The sequence below is a fragment of the Amphiura filiformis genome, chromosome 13 (genome assembly GCF_039555335.1).
Source record: "Amphiura filiformis chromosome 13, Afil_fr2py, whole genome shotgun sequence".
Taxonomy (NCBI): domain Eukaryota; kingdom Metazoa; phylum Echinodermata; class Ophiuroidea; order Amphilepidida; family Amphiuridae; genus Amphiura; species Amphiura filiformis.
Genome location: NC_092640.1, coordinates 46506269 through 46521566, shown reverse-complemented (window position 1 = coordinate 46521566; position 15298 = coordinate 46506269). Strand labels below are relative to the sequence as shown.

At 36.3% G+C, this 15298-nt stretch overlaps 1 protein-coding gene across 1 annotated transcript in view; it reads left to right on the top strand.

Annotated features, from left to right (window-relative positions):
* LOC140168430 (uncharacterized) overlaps positions 1-15298 on the top strand; it is a 48810-nt gene that overhangs the window by 20284 nt on the left and 13228 nt on the right. Inside the window, exons 9-20 of the mRNA XM_072191822.1 lie at positions 406-582; positions 1396-1485; positions 2393-2519; positions 3335-3655; positions 4597-4673; positions 5426-5475; positions 6388-6583; positions 7064-7174; positions 7903-7953; positions 11844-11867; positions 12906-13005; positions 13134-13254. Of these exons, the coding sequence (XP_072047923.1) occupies positions 406-582; positions 1396-1485; positions 2393-2519; positions 3335-3655; positions 4597-4673; positions 5426-5475; positions 6388-6583; positions 7064-7174; positions 7903-7953; positions 11844-11867; positions 12906-13005; positions 13134-13254 (1445 nt within the window). The remainder of the gene's footprint in view (positions 1-405; positions 583-1395; positions 1486-2392; positions 2520-3334; positions 3656-4596; positions 4674-5425; positions 5476-6387; positions 6584-7063; positions 7175-7902; positions 7954-11843; positions 11868-12905; positions 13006-13133; positions 13255-15298) is intronic.

Sequence of the window (15298 nt, the reverse complement as noted above, 5' to 3'; positions counted from 1 at the left end):
CTCTAGACTTACAAGCATATGTAAGAGGACCTGTTGTGGAGAGTGAATCAAATAATCCAAATGTAATACAGATGTAGAGGTATACTGGTAGGTTCATGCCTATGTTTACATAGGCCTGACTTTCATCTCTCTTTTGAAGTGGCTTTGGGGCCATGCAGTCTCCTCTGAATGTAACATTGCTGTGGGGAGAGGGCTACTATTTACAGACAAGTTTATACATGTACATGTTCTTGTGTATTGGGTTTGATTAGTGTAAAAAATATTTTTCATTTTTTAGCAAGGCGATATGAGTATCAATCTTGTGAAATATAGAAAACAATGAAAGAAAATAGTGAAAAATGTTCGGTTTGGGCCATGTTGTAAACTGCTGACTCTGATTGCTATGCCTTACTAATTTTGTTTTAGTCTCTCGATGATCTTGTAGATAGCCGTGTTCTGTGTGCCCTCGTCAACTCCTTTGCACCAGGTACATTTACGACTGAAGTGATGTTGAATGATCGCTGGACCATCAACCTTGCATTACGTACATATGAGAAGATAATGCGTATTAACACACCTGTTGACTCACAGGACTTGGCAGAGGTAAGCATGCATTACGTACATATGAGAAGATAATGCGTATTGACACACCTGTTGACTCACAAGACTTGGCAGAGGTAAGCATTAATGTACAAGAACCTACATTGACGACTGGATACAAGTAATTAGAATGAGTGCTGAGTAACAAATATCCACAGGTCTGAGATTTGGCTCTCAACCTGTTTTGTAACCAAACCACATTTCTTAAAAATCGAACTACTTGTGACCACATCAACCATGTTTCTTTAAAATCAAACCACTATAATTATGACCACACATCAACCACGTTTCTTTAAAATCAAATTACTTGCAACTACAGGCCAAATTGTGTGACATGTTCCATCTTAAAGTTAATATTGATTAGTCTTGCAACCCCACACTTGCTGATTGGAGACCCTTCCTAAGTCTTGAGGATTAATAATTGTCCTAGCACACACACAAAAAAAACCAAGTTGAAATTGAATTTAAGGCAAAAATATGGAGTAAAACGGTAAAATACATAAGAAAATACATATCACAAAACTTCATAACTTTAGAACCATGTAAGGTAGACCTTTGGTTTTCAGTATATGGTAGTCTAATGTTTGTAAAATGTATTAATTATAGTAATTCAGTTGTCAGTAATGCCTCCTTTGACCCCATGGACCAGATCGTGTCACAATTTATCTATCGTTTCTAATTGTGAATTTCAACCTCTTCCTCTGATGTCTGTACTGACGATGGATTTGTGTAAAAAAGAAGAAAAACAGACAAACAAATGTGTTTGTCAAGCACAAATCCATAATATCTTGACTGTTATTTTTTCTTTTACTGCAGGCAAACACAGAGGCAGTATGTGCATATATGTGTGTGTATTTTATGTGCGGATTTAAGCTTCGCCAAGCCAGAGCTGTTGTACACAGAATTGTAAGTAGAGTGTGGATCTTGGAACTTGGTTTAAGTTCTCATGCTTCATACAAAATCACAGAATAAGAAGAAAAGCTGTATGCATTTATATAGCACAAACATAAGATGATTACATTGTTCAGCTTGTCACTGACCACTTTGCCTCAAGACGCAACATATGAACCATTTTAACATCATTTCAGAGATGTGCTGTATATTATATATTATAGACCTTTTTCCCAGATGTTGGTATACCAATGTACGTAGGGTCACGTCTCTGTTTGTCGAGGAGTACTGATTTCCAAGGGAGACCTGAGTAACAATTAACAACATACAATTTTATAACAAAAGTTTACATAGATTTAAAAGTAATGCATGAAAGTGAAATTTACATAAATACAGTATTTACATTGTTCTTCAGGTCTATAATAACATTATACAGTAATAACATTGTGCATGTTAGGCAATCAAATAGAAAAATAAAAGTCACCAAGTTAAAGCTATAAATTTGTGGAAATTGATCAAAAAAATGTTAAGTAAATCTGTTCACAATACTGAAATACAGTTTTTAAAATTATGAAGAATCATTGAAGGAAAGTTTCCATGGATATTGTGTGGGAGTCCATTCCAAGCATATAAGATGATCGGTAGTAAACAGTTCTTTTACCAGGATTTATGTTCCATTTTGGAATGACAAGAGAATTGAAAGTTTGGCTTCTTGTACCATGAGTATGAAGAGATTGCATATAAGAAAATTGAGAAAATAAATATGATGGTGCATTATGGGTAAGACACCTGAACACAATAATCAAATGTAGTTTCTCCCATCTTGTATGAAATTTATACCGGTTAAGAGAATCCATGATATCATTTAGTTCTTATATCTGCCTTGTTATTGTAAAATGATGATTATTGTTTTGTATCACAGAAAGAGCTTGAGCATCTGATTCGAGTTGTGAAACAAGGACTAGAAACTATACCAACCATAGTAGATACACTGCCAGAAGTCAAAAAACGCAAAGAACTCAGAGATGAAATGGATGTATACACACAAGGTTGGACTCCAATTCTTTCTGAAAGAAATATACATATGATAAAAAGGGTGTTACCTTCATGTAAATTGTAAATAGGGTTAAGGAATAGGATAGCAATGTTTGCACAATATTTTTTGAGAGACCTGAGAGCACATCAGATACACCAAATTGCATTCTGAATAAGAGGAATGTCCTTCTGATATCAAATAATTTCGATTTAAAACAAAAATTTGTGATACAAATTTGATGGCAAATTATTAAGATTATATTTTTTACATTTTCGAAATTTAAAAGCCGTCCTTCATTTGACAATTTTGACATTTCGTATTGAGGATATACATTTTTTCCCAAAAAGACTTTAAAATTTCAATATCGAATTCAGATTGTGACCAAGGAGTAGCATAAATAATATTTGTTTACGGGATGTTTACATGATAGTCAACTTCAAAAATAAATTGTGAATTTGACTTGTGCTCATATGCTTCAAATAACCATTATGGACTTGTCTTCTTATTGTGTATTTGTTTACACTGCAAAAGTGGAGTTTGAATATGACAAAAGTTGTTTTGGGTCGTCATTAGAAGTCAAGTTCAAAACACAGCGATCCTGTTTACACACAAATAAGTCAAGTTCTAATTTGACTAAAGTAGACTTCAGGCTCTGTGTAAACAAGGTCTTAGACATTTCTGATGCTTGTTTGTTTTTCATCAGACAGCGGACATTTGTATGAATTGTTCCTTTTTATATTTTTCTTGTTTATCAGTTCTGTTGTATAATATTTTTGTAGTAGTAGTAGTACCAAAAAGTATTTTATTCCTTCTATCCATATTTTACAGAACTCCAAAAACTCAAATCCAAATATGACACTGCTGCCTGCCAGCAATGGTTGGAACATGTAGAGCAAGTCCAAGCTGAGACACGTGACATAGTTGCCAAGAAAATGCGTGACCGATTTGATACGATGATACTGCCGAGATCAGTCACCATAAATGACTTGTGTCTGACGATGGTGATCAACTTGAATTTAACCAACGGAGGAGGGTTTTATCTTCTCAAGATCAAAGAAAGTGTGACACCTGACAGGAGGCTGGTGCTGAGAGATCTACAGACGGGGGAATTTCTAGATGACTTCACACATGGAAAAGGCCCACCAAAAGGTATGGCACATATTATGTTGGAAACAGGACATTATTGTAGCTAAAACCACAAATTACTAAGTAATTATAAATCATGGTTACTTGTCCACTTGCCAGTGGTAGGTCAACATATAACAGACATATGATGTGCATGTACATGACTTCACTCATGTATGTTGAATGCACATGTAGGACATGCACCAGTTGCCCAGAGGGGACAGCCTAGCTGGAAAGTTACCCAAATTTTATGTATTGTAGCAATGGTCCATGTGCATGCGCAGGCCCGTAGCCAGGATTTTTTGTGGGGGGAGGTGCTGATTTTGAAAAAGTGGACTTTTTACCAAGGGGGTGTGGAATTTTGTGAAAAGTGGACTTTCTTCACCAAATTTGGACCTTTTTGACCAACAAAAAGCTTTAAAAATCCGATTTTTTGGATTGCTACGCTCGCAAATTCTTAAAGTTGGTGACTTTTTGTATACTTTTGCAAATTGGGGGGGGGTGCATCACACCTGGCTACGGCTCTGTGCATGCCATGTAGGGAAATGAACATATGTCTGGGCACATTCTGGTGGGTGTGGTCAGCAGGGTCTTTTAAAGTTCAACACAGGGATCAAATTTCAAACTTGTTCATATTTGGTTAGAAACCAATAAAACCAAAGTATTGCTCACATCTCCAGTATTAAAAAAAGTATAGGTTGACCTGCCTGCAATGTACTTTTTTAGTTATAAGCAAAAAGATCAAAGATGGGGTGGTCACTTATTTTAGCCACATGGGGGTCAAAAAGTAGAACATTTTGATTCAAACGAAAATGACCTCAAATTGTTTGTCATGTAAAAACAAAGCAAATCAGGAATAGTTTGGACTGGCTAGCAATAATTGTGACTGACAAAGTCATGCAATGAAAGTCAATCCTGTTGCAGCCTATTGACCAAAATTCTTTTTTTTTAATTTGAATTTACAGTGACTATGAGAAAATTGCTGCATTTACCAACCCATTATGTTGTAGACATTAATCCAAGTGACTATCAACAGTATGAGGTAAGGGAATTGTTACACACATTTTGAATTCTCATATCTAAACCGCTGAAGCAATACAACTCCAAATTTTGAAAGATACTGTTTTAATGGTAGGCTTCAATCTAAGATAGAAAACAGATCTAGAAAAATGGGACCACACCTCTTTAAGAATGGTGTATTTATTGTATACATATTGGTAGCAAACTGTGGTTTGAATTGATTTATAACAGGAACATAATAAAAAGAGGGTGAAATGTAGGATTTGTTTTTTGTGTGTTGTAAACTAATTTTTTATTCAATTCCTACTGTATTCATTCCATTAACCGCCCATGCCCCTATAAGCGCCCACCCAGTGACTTTACAACAAGCAAACTGATATTTATTAGTTTGTTAACTGCCCTTGCAAATCTAAATCATGGTCTGAATCATATGACACACTGATATGATGATGGATGAATAGTTTGGGCCTTTGTTACATATTATTGGCCTAAACAATGCAAAAAATAAGCGCCCACCCAAAATGACTTTGTTAAGCACCCTGGGCGGTTAATGGTTAGAATATGGTACATGTATATTTGTCAGTGTTTTTACTGACATCATTTGAAGTATAACTTGGTCATCATAATTTGATAAGGGTTGTACAAAATTATATCTGATAGAGACATTCTTCTATGACAAACGAGTATGGAGTTAACTTGCATGACTTTGTTACTTAATACAGCATGATGTAACATGCTAATTTACTTGTTTTGTTTTTTTTTCACTTTATACAGATATTTGTTGAAAGTCCATCCAAGAACAAAATGCTCAAAAGTGGATCAGTGTAAGTAATACAAAGTCAACTGCATGTGATTAAACACAGGAAAATAATGCACATCAAGAGTGAACAATAAGGGAGCAACATTGCCTTAACTTTGCTTGTACATTGTCCAAGTGTGATCGGACCACCAAGTTGCTTCCTCCCAGCAGAGGTCAGGCTCATGGTAGACAATTAAGAAACAATGCCAATCTCTCCCAACTCCGTGCCCGTACTGACAGGTTTGCTAGGAGTCCAGTTCCTTGCTTTGTTAGGCTGCTAAACAGCAACCCATCCTAATCCTGGTTCATCCCTTGCATTGCTTTGCTGTGGATCCTGTTTCTTTTTGGCTGCCTTAAGTTCTGACCTCATTTGTTGTTTAGATTTATTTATTATGTTGTTATATATATATTGCTTTTCTCATTGTTGTGTTTTGCTTATACTTTGTGTACAATGTAATTCGTCCTCCGGGCCGCGATTTTGTGCCAATAAAATCATATCATATCATTCCTTTAATATCTGGATACTAACAGGTGATTGAATAATGTTTAACATTTAAGCATAAATTCATTGTGTTTCTTCAAAACAATACAGTAGTGAACTTAAAGTAATTGAACATGGCAAAGACCACAGTACGTGTTTGGGTTTATATCTTACAGGCCTAATGGTCTAACCACACAATGTCGCACATATCCGACACTTTACTTGAAATCCATACACCTCCTATGAAAGACATGACCTTAATCTTTCACAGGGGGAGTGTGAATTTTAAGTGGAGTTGCCTAAATGGATGACTGCATTGAAATATACATTGGATTAGCCCATTGTGTAATTAATTGTGTTGGTCACTAATCACTTAAAGTCACATGATTGAAAGGAGAATGGCATCCCAAATGGGTTTTTAATAAGTTTCTGTCTGTATTATTTTACCCTGCACAGCTTCCTGTACCAAGTCTTTCCAGGTAACTTTGCCCAGTGGGAGGCCTTGTTCTTCAAAGCATGTAAAATCGGTGAACTTGACACAGTGCAAAAACTGGTGGTGTTCTTCCGTGACCTACGACCTGGATTTATCAATGCCAGAGAAAAAAAGACTCTAAATATCCCAGTTCACATGGCTGCCAGAAATGGACACTTTGTGAGTTAACTTTGTTGTGATATTGTTTTGGCATATTTGACATATTGACCTAGAGCAAAAGTTATAACATGTCCCAAGTGTATCCCCTTCCACATTTACATTTTAGTTGCTATTAAGGGTGGTATTAACCCTGGAATTATGGAAACTTTTGAGCCTCATAAATTCTAAATGGTTGGTCTAAAGTATATAAAAGAATACATATTTAAACTAGATAAAAATATCTAGGAATGGCATTTTTGGTTTAATTTCTTAACTTTGACAAATTTGCAGCAAAAATGGTTATAAAATGCTCAATTTTGCACAAAAATCATAAAAAATTTTCACCCAAATTTAAAATATTTTGGTGTAGTTGATTAAAATTCAGAAAAAATGTTTTTTTTGGGGGGGGGGGGGAAACAAATAAGAATGATCTGAATCTATTCTTTATTGAAATAACACAGTATTGCTTTAATTTTTGTTTTATTTTTAATTCTTGCACAGAATGTATTGTTATACCTGTTGGAAAATGGTGGTACAGTAGATGCCAAGAACTCTAACCTGACGACTCCCTTCTTCAATGCAGTAGAAGGTTTAAACAAAGGCATCAGCCAGGTAAGTAAACAGCTGCATCTTCTTTCGCCGTAGAAGTAATGATGTAACAGGATTAACTTCCATTTGAATAGGTGAATACAATTTTTGAATATATCTCCCTGCACTAAAAGCAGGTTGCACTCATCACCTGTGAATACAATACTGCTCTTTTCAGAGATACTAATCTTACAGGTGCGAGTGATCAGCATGATATGCATATTCTATAGAATTACGATACAGGTCTTTACCCCTGTTCTTTGACATCTATGGTTCAATGCAGAGGTACCGCATGAACATACTAGTGCAGTGCGATATATTCAAACAAATTTATTCACCTATTGCTATGATAGTTAATCCTGTTACATAATCACTTCTACAGTGATTTCCATTTGATATCCACACTCCTGTGGAAGAAATACTCCAGTGTGGAAGATATAGGTAAAGCTGTGTACAGGGGAAGTATGGGTTTCAAAGTAATTAATACCCAACTCAATCTTAAGCCTTCCACAGAGGTAGGCCTTATGGCAGATTTTTAATGGAATAACCCATTTGATTAAGAATTAATATCTGTGGCATGTAAGGCACCTGACTCGGGGAGAAGTTCATTATTGATTTCAGCAACTCATCAACTTGATCATTTGATTTGTAATTGCTGCAATAGTTTGTTTGCTTTTTATGTCATATATGATGGCGAGTGTGAGACAATTGTTCATTGTTTTTATTTCTACTCATTTGCATATTTCTTTCAGATGTACCGAGTTAGTGATATCCAAGGCAGTGCGGTGTTTGCTTCTCAAGCGGTATAAATCACCATTGTTTTGACTTTTCCAACTTTGTGTTAGCCAGTGGTCTATTCACCCCTCTATTGGTCATCCCAAGCCAGGTCCTTAGTATCTCTGAAAAGAGGTTTGAATTGTACAACATGTGCATAAGTGTGTATGCTTTTGGCTGTGGTTTGAAGCAAAAATGTACATACTTTTTTAGCATGTGTCACATCAGGTTGTACAAAGAATAGCAAAAATTCAAATTGTACATATCACGAGTGTGGAAATCAGCAACAATTTTCCTATAAGAAAGAATTTACATATCTTGGCAATATTTCATACATTTTCATTTTCCCAGATGTATGGGTGAATTGAACACTGGCTCCAGGCACTGCACTGGCTAACACCTTAACACTAATAATTATATGACTTACTAATGTTGAATATTTATCTAGTGGAATATTACACAGGGTGTCCCATAAAAGCTCCAACAAATATCATGTTTGTAATTATAAAATGTGTTTTCAACAAGCATTCAGTGTTTACATAATGTGAAAGCTACATCTTTTAGTTATCATTTGCACAAGATATGATAATGGGGTGTAAAAAATGGTTGCTGGATAAATTTTACAATTTTCTGTTGACTTCCAAGTCCTACCATACTGGTCACATGCTCAATGCATCACTTAATGTAGAGTTTTAGGAGCCTTAAGCAGTCGGTTTGTTGCTCAAATTTTTCTCAAAAATAAAACCCTTTTTGTAAACAATTTATCATGGAGGAAATTTTCAGATAATTTAAAAATGACATTATATTTAACAGTTTGGTTTACATTTTTTAAGTTACATGGAAAATAAATTTTGATCAAGAACTAACAGACTTACTAAATTTGAATGCCATTTTTGAAATTCTGGGAGAATACCGTATACGATACATACATCACATTTCATAAAAATTAATCCACGGATGGACACAGTCATTTTTACATTTGCAATCATATCTTAAAAAACGTTTTATCAAATGAACTCCAGAAATGGTAGCTAAAATATTTATGTATGCAAACATTGAATGACTGTTTAAAACACATTTTAAAATATCACTACATTTGTCAAGTGTCTTTTTGGGACACCCTGTACATGTAGATAGAGAACTCAAATCATGTGATAGACACAGAACCATAACTTGGTCTTCCTCTTATTGCCTCCGAGTCTGTGTCCCGTAAACATGTTAAAATTCAATATAGGCTTCTATACTACGCTATCAATGAAGTGATAGAAGCCCCCTCCTCAATCTGCTGCCCCTTTCATCATCATCATCAGTCCATATCATCCCACTGCTGGGCAAAGGCCTCTCCCAAATTCTGCCAAATTCTCCTCTATCCTGCAATTCCTTTCCAGGCTGCTGTTCCCAACAAGTAGCTGACCAGCTCATCTCTTTAAATACTCTCTTTTAAATCAATTCAATTACGGAATACCCTGACACCTAATAATGAAATGCACTGTTATAAGATACTTTACTTTCTTATTATGGTCCCATAAATTGTGGCTGCCTAGAATCTATGATCATATTGTCAATGCAATGATGTAAATTTCTTGTCACACCATGTGATGTGCACATACCAATGTGCTGCTTTTGTATGCAATTTAATACAATGACCACTGGACAATGCACCTATGTCACTGTTTTCAGAAATAATAAAAACCCTTTAACCTTGGTAACAGGTGGTGGTTTATTGTCATCAACTAGTGTAGCTAGATTACAATGTAATGTAGATAGAATATCAGCACTGATTGAGTTTTAAGCACTGTTTACCTTGAAGCATTGTTGTCATCATTTATGCACACATACCAATGTATTGTCTTTGTGTGACCTCTGATTATTTTTTGTGTGAACTCAGAAAATCAAAATGATTGGTACCCATTAATTTTGACGTTTATGAAATTGGATACTCTTAAAATGTCCAGAATGTATATACAATTGTTATGTTGAATTTTGGTGCATCAGACTCATCCATTATCAAAGAAAACTAATGGGTACCAGTCATTTTGATACAGCTTGTTACCTACATTACTGCCTAGGGAAACAATAGATTCATTTTCAAATCGATTCATTCCCGGGGGTACTCAAGTTTGGTTTTGGTAGGGACGTGCGCTGAGATTTTGGATGTAGATCCATAAATATACCAATTTTTCAAGAAAGTTGGACCCATTGATATACCAAAAGTCAAGATTTCCGGCCAAATTTACCCAAAATTGTCTTAGTTTTTACAAATTTTGGGAAAATTTTGGGAAAATTTTGAAAATTTTGGCTAGATTAAGGAAAAATTGGGCTGTTTTCCGAAAAAATTGAGAACATTTTGAAAAAGGACCCATTCATATACCAAAATAGGCTTTGAAAAAGGGGTCATTGATATACCAGAAGGCTGAAAATGCTACCCATGTTTATGCACGTCCCGTATGGTCATTTGTACTGAGTACCCCGGGATTCATTTAGTAGTTAACTGTATGAAATAAAAAATTTTCAAGCTTTAGGTGGTGTTTTAGGGTTAGAAAAAAAACCTGACCAACCAACCCTACTTGTCAAGTCAGTCTGTTTGTAGGACAGGTTTTTATTTTGTCACCTTATCCTGTTTTTCATATCCGCCGGGACTTATGATTGGTCCCATCATGGCTGGATAAAAGAGATTGGACAGTATGTAGAACAAACAATACACCCTTATGAAAAACAGAAAACACCAGATAGACCAAGTTTGCAGATCTCACACCACCAAATAAATACCCATAGAGATATATACTAAACTAGATTTCGCGGTTCTCGGGTCTGGCGCTTCTCGTGATAGGCCTATTTCTAATTACCCAAACCTGTTACCCATATACCTGCCCTTACTTTTTAAACTACTATGAAATGCGTCTCTCAATGATCAAGACCCAACTTGACACAACTTAATCAACTCTGTTTATAGGTGTGATGCTTACTTCGGTAGTTCGGTAGGCCTACCCATAATCTGGAAACCCATCATTCGGCTCTTCCAAGCCCTGCCCTGTTAACACATTTAGAGAAACCGATATTAGTATCTGGACGCGGTTACTAAAGTAATGAATTAATCGCGAGAAACGTGAACGCAAAAACGGTTATAGGCCTTACCACAACGGATATTTTTTATGTTAACCATTCTGGAGGATTCCGGAAATAGTCATGTTCTGCTGAAAGAGGGCTATATGCACGTGTTTGGTGTGTGCACGTGTTCGGTATTGAAAATAAAGCCTATAATTATTGGTCCGATGAGATGCACCTGTTAATCACACTGTAATGCTTTCCGATGCGCGCACTGTACTCCGCGCACACTCCCGTTGATACTCCGCGATAGCGCACCGCGAGCACGCGATACTGCACTGCGCGAACGCGAACCGCGCGGACGGACACACCGTTATTAGTATTAAGATTTGCCTCAAGAAAACATCTTTTTTTCTTCGCATGAGCGACTCAGTTCTTAGGGACAGCTATGATGGTTGAATTTAGCCCTAGCCTGATCCCTCTGACTGGGAAAAAATGTAGGTTGACTGTCATTAATTTTTAGGACTGACCCTCGAAGTCTATGATGTCTGGGAATTACCTAATTTACATGCAAAATCATGCCAGTGTTTCTGTATAGAAAAGGCTGCTTAAAATCATTTTAAAATACTTGATCTCTCCCATCTGTGGTACACTTGCAGGATTTGATATTACTAATCATGACCAATCCAAATTTAGCCAAAATCATGCAAATTTCTGCTCATTTTAATGCTTACTCTAGGCGTCTATGAGTTTTTCTGAGAAATGCATTAAAGGGCGCAAAACCATATAATACTATTTGGTGGTTTAAAATCTGAAGTATGCAAACCATGTACATGATACTGATACTAGTTTTGTATTTTTTTCTCTCAAACAGGATTCTCATGAAAATTCTGCTGAGGTAAGTGAATGAGTGAACTGATGTGCATTCTGACCCAATATAATGTTTCTTAGTATTGTCATGGTTTCTGCAAGGACAAAATTACATTTTTTACCTTTGTATGCCTACTACGGAAGTATGGTCCTAATTGGTGTTACAAACTAAGTTATTGCCCACTGGTCACTAGGTGCAAGGTGCAGTGGGATATGCAAAAGTGATTGCATGTGATATTTGCATTTGGGCATGATGTTTTGAATGCTGGACCCAATATTTTCACACAGATTTAGAGTAACCTGTTAGTATTTTTGTAATTATCAGTTAGGGGCTCATTAACACCAATTAATGATGTTCTATTATGCCTTTGAAATGTGCTGCTATAGAAAAATCCTAACCATCTTATGGTAATGTTACAAAACAAATCCCGACAGAAAATTCACCACACGTATACATGAAGTGCCAACTTTTCTGGTTTGGCCATGTCACAAGAATGAACACCAGACGCATTCCTAAAAGCATCTTACTGGATAGTCAGTGGAAGAAATAAATAGATGACAGGGGTGTGATTCTTCAGGATCTGTCCAGATTTCAGGATTTTTTTGTGGCCAAAATTTATGCAATTTTATTTATTTTCAGCCTGTTTTGGGGTATTTTAACCCAATTTCACACTGTTTTTCAGGATTTTCTACTATTTTCAGGATATTTCACAAGCTTTGAATCACACCCCTGAGATGAGACAGACCAGGGAAGCACTGGGAGAGTGATATTCATCTCCTGATATACCTTCTATACTGCATATAGAACAGCCCAGGAAAGAAATGGAAAGACTACATTTGTGGCACTAACATTACCTTGAATAGGGCGACACAATAGATAGATTGTGTCTTTAGGAAGAGAGCTATAACAGTGCAGTTAATCAAATTAATGCCCTATTTCAGGCAATGGTTAAGGTCCAATGCCCTTTCATCTAAGATCATTTGAAATCTGGTATAGTGTTGCCACACCAACTATCCATCATTGTAAATATTAAAATTATCTTGATATACATATTACACTCCACAGCTTCTTGTGGAGTGGGGAGCCAACATCTATGCCAAAAACAAACAAAGCAAAACAGCCTTTGATGTTGTTAAGAGTGAAGAACAAAAAGTGATGCTAGTTGGTAAGTTATAGAACACATTTGTTACTCATGTACATCTCTCTCTCTATCTCCCCCTCTCTCTATGCTTCCCTTTCCCTTATTGTTTCCTTACCTTACATTATGCCATTACGCCTTTCTTATTTGTTCAGACCACTATGACCATCTACAAAATGCAATACCAAGACTGATGCGAGGAGACACAGAACTACTAACCAAACTTGTAGAAGACCACATCACTGGTGCTAGGCGATTTGCTAGTCTAAGAAGCAGGTTAGTCATTGACACATCACCAGGGAAGATCTGTGTAAATTGATGTGGCTGTATGAAACATTTTCTAGAATATTTTCATCTTAAGTCTCCACCAGAGATAAACACAACAATGTTGCACCTAACATACATGTAAGGGCAGAGCAGGGATGCAAATTGTGCGGGAGCGGGGAGCACCGCTCCTAGGAAATGAGAGTCAAAATTGAGGAAATAATGCCATGGAAGAAAAAAGAAAGAGGGAAAAGGAGGGAGAGAAAAGAAAAGAAAAAAGAAGAGGAAGAGGGAAAAGAGGAAAGAAAAAGAAGATGAGTGAGGTACAAGATAATAGGGGAGGGCTGTGAGGAAGTGAAGCTACTGAATGGAAGAGAGGAAATCTTTAAAGACACTGGTTGTGCAAAATTTGGAGGAATTCACATTATTGTTCAAGAAATAAGTAAGAGCAAAAAAGAGGAAGGTGTTGGTGTTAGATAGAATATGGAAATGGGACATGATGAAATTTACAATTCATCACCATAAGAGGTATTCAATGTAATTTAACAGGAAAAAAGAAGTTGGATGAAGACAGGTGGAAACAGGGCTCATATCTGAGGAAATTTAGAGAGGCAGCAATCATATCTGAGGAAATTTACAGAGGCAGCAATGAGGATTTTATGGGAACAAAAGTCATGAAGGAATTCAGTGTATCAATACTAATGCCACTGACAAGAGAACAAACAAGAAAATATTGAGGACATTTAAAAAGAAGAACCATAGAGCACTAAACAAGTTGTGCTCTGACAAAAAATGAAAGAGGAATGGGGTAAAGGAAAATAAAAGGGGAAATGAGCCTCTGTCCGACCAAAATTAACCCAAAACTAGTGTAAAATACCATTTTTTGCGCGCTGCGCGCGCACATTGTTGTCATAAAGCCTTTTTTGAAGCTCGAACACTGAAAACAAAAGCTTGTTTTTCATTGTGTTCTACTAATTTAAATTAGTAAAATAAACTGCTTGAGCGCATGCTACCAGTTTTACAATGTCTTACGATATATGTATACTAAGCGGACGTATGCAAGACTCGTAAATGAGTAATAGTTGTGGAGTAGGTCCTACTAATTGGATTTGGAAGTTCTACGACAATGCAACATTTAGTACAGCGTCGATAGTTCGAAAGTACGAACTCGTACCATTTGGTTTTACAAATCTCTGATGGTTTTACGATGTTTTAAACATTCCCGCTGTTTCGATCATGTGTTCGTGCTTGCAGACGACTGACCGAGTAGCCGTTGTGCAGCGACAAATTTGAAAGTGGAAAACTATTCTAACAGTTAATATTTCAAGTTATTTCTCTCAAAATGAGCACTAGATATTGTATTGATGGTGTAAGCTTCATTTCTGTATGATCAGAAATGCTGTGCCACATGTAGGGTAAATTGGGGTAAATGGAACGGTGGGGTAAATGGAACACCATGACCATGCATGTATTTGGACCGATACAAAAACAAAGCCATAAAATGGGAGTTTATCTGTTAAAACAAGTTGTAAAAACATATTATCTACTTATTGAAACAAACAAAAATCATATATGGATACCCTCCTGACCACAGAAAGTGATTTATTGCTTAAGCGTTCCATTAACCCCAATTTACCCTACAGTGTAAGCTTACATGCGATGTGACGCAGTTGTGACTTTTAGGCCTAGTCTTTACGACCACACTGTACATGTGGCACAGCATTTCTGATCATACAGAAAAGAAGCTTACACCATCAATACAATATCTAGTGCTCATTTTGAGAGAAATAACTTGAAATATTACCTGTTAGCATAGTTTTCCACCTTCACAACCATCGTACATCACATTTGTACAATTGATTCGTTGGACGAGACAAACGAGTTCTAAACTTTATTGAGCCTGTCAAACTAACCAAGATTAGTAGAAAGAGACATCGTTTTTACGATCTTATAACGTTAGTATGGCAGGTTTGAAATTCGTAAAGCGTATGCCGTACGAACAGTTTCATTGGTAAAGTAGACTTGTTCGACATACCCAACCAATATAATAGCATCG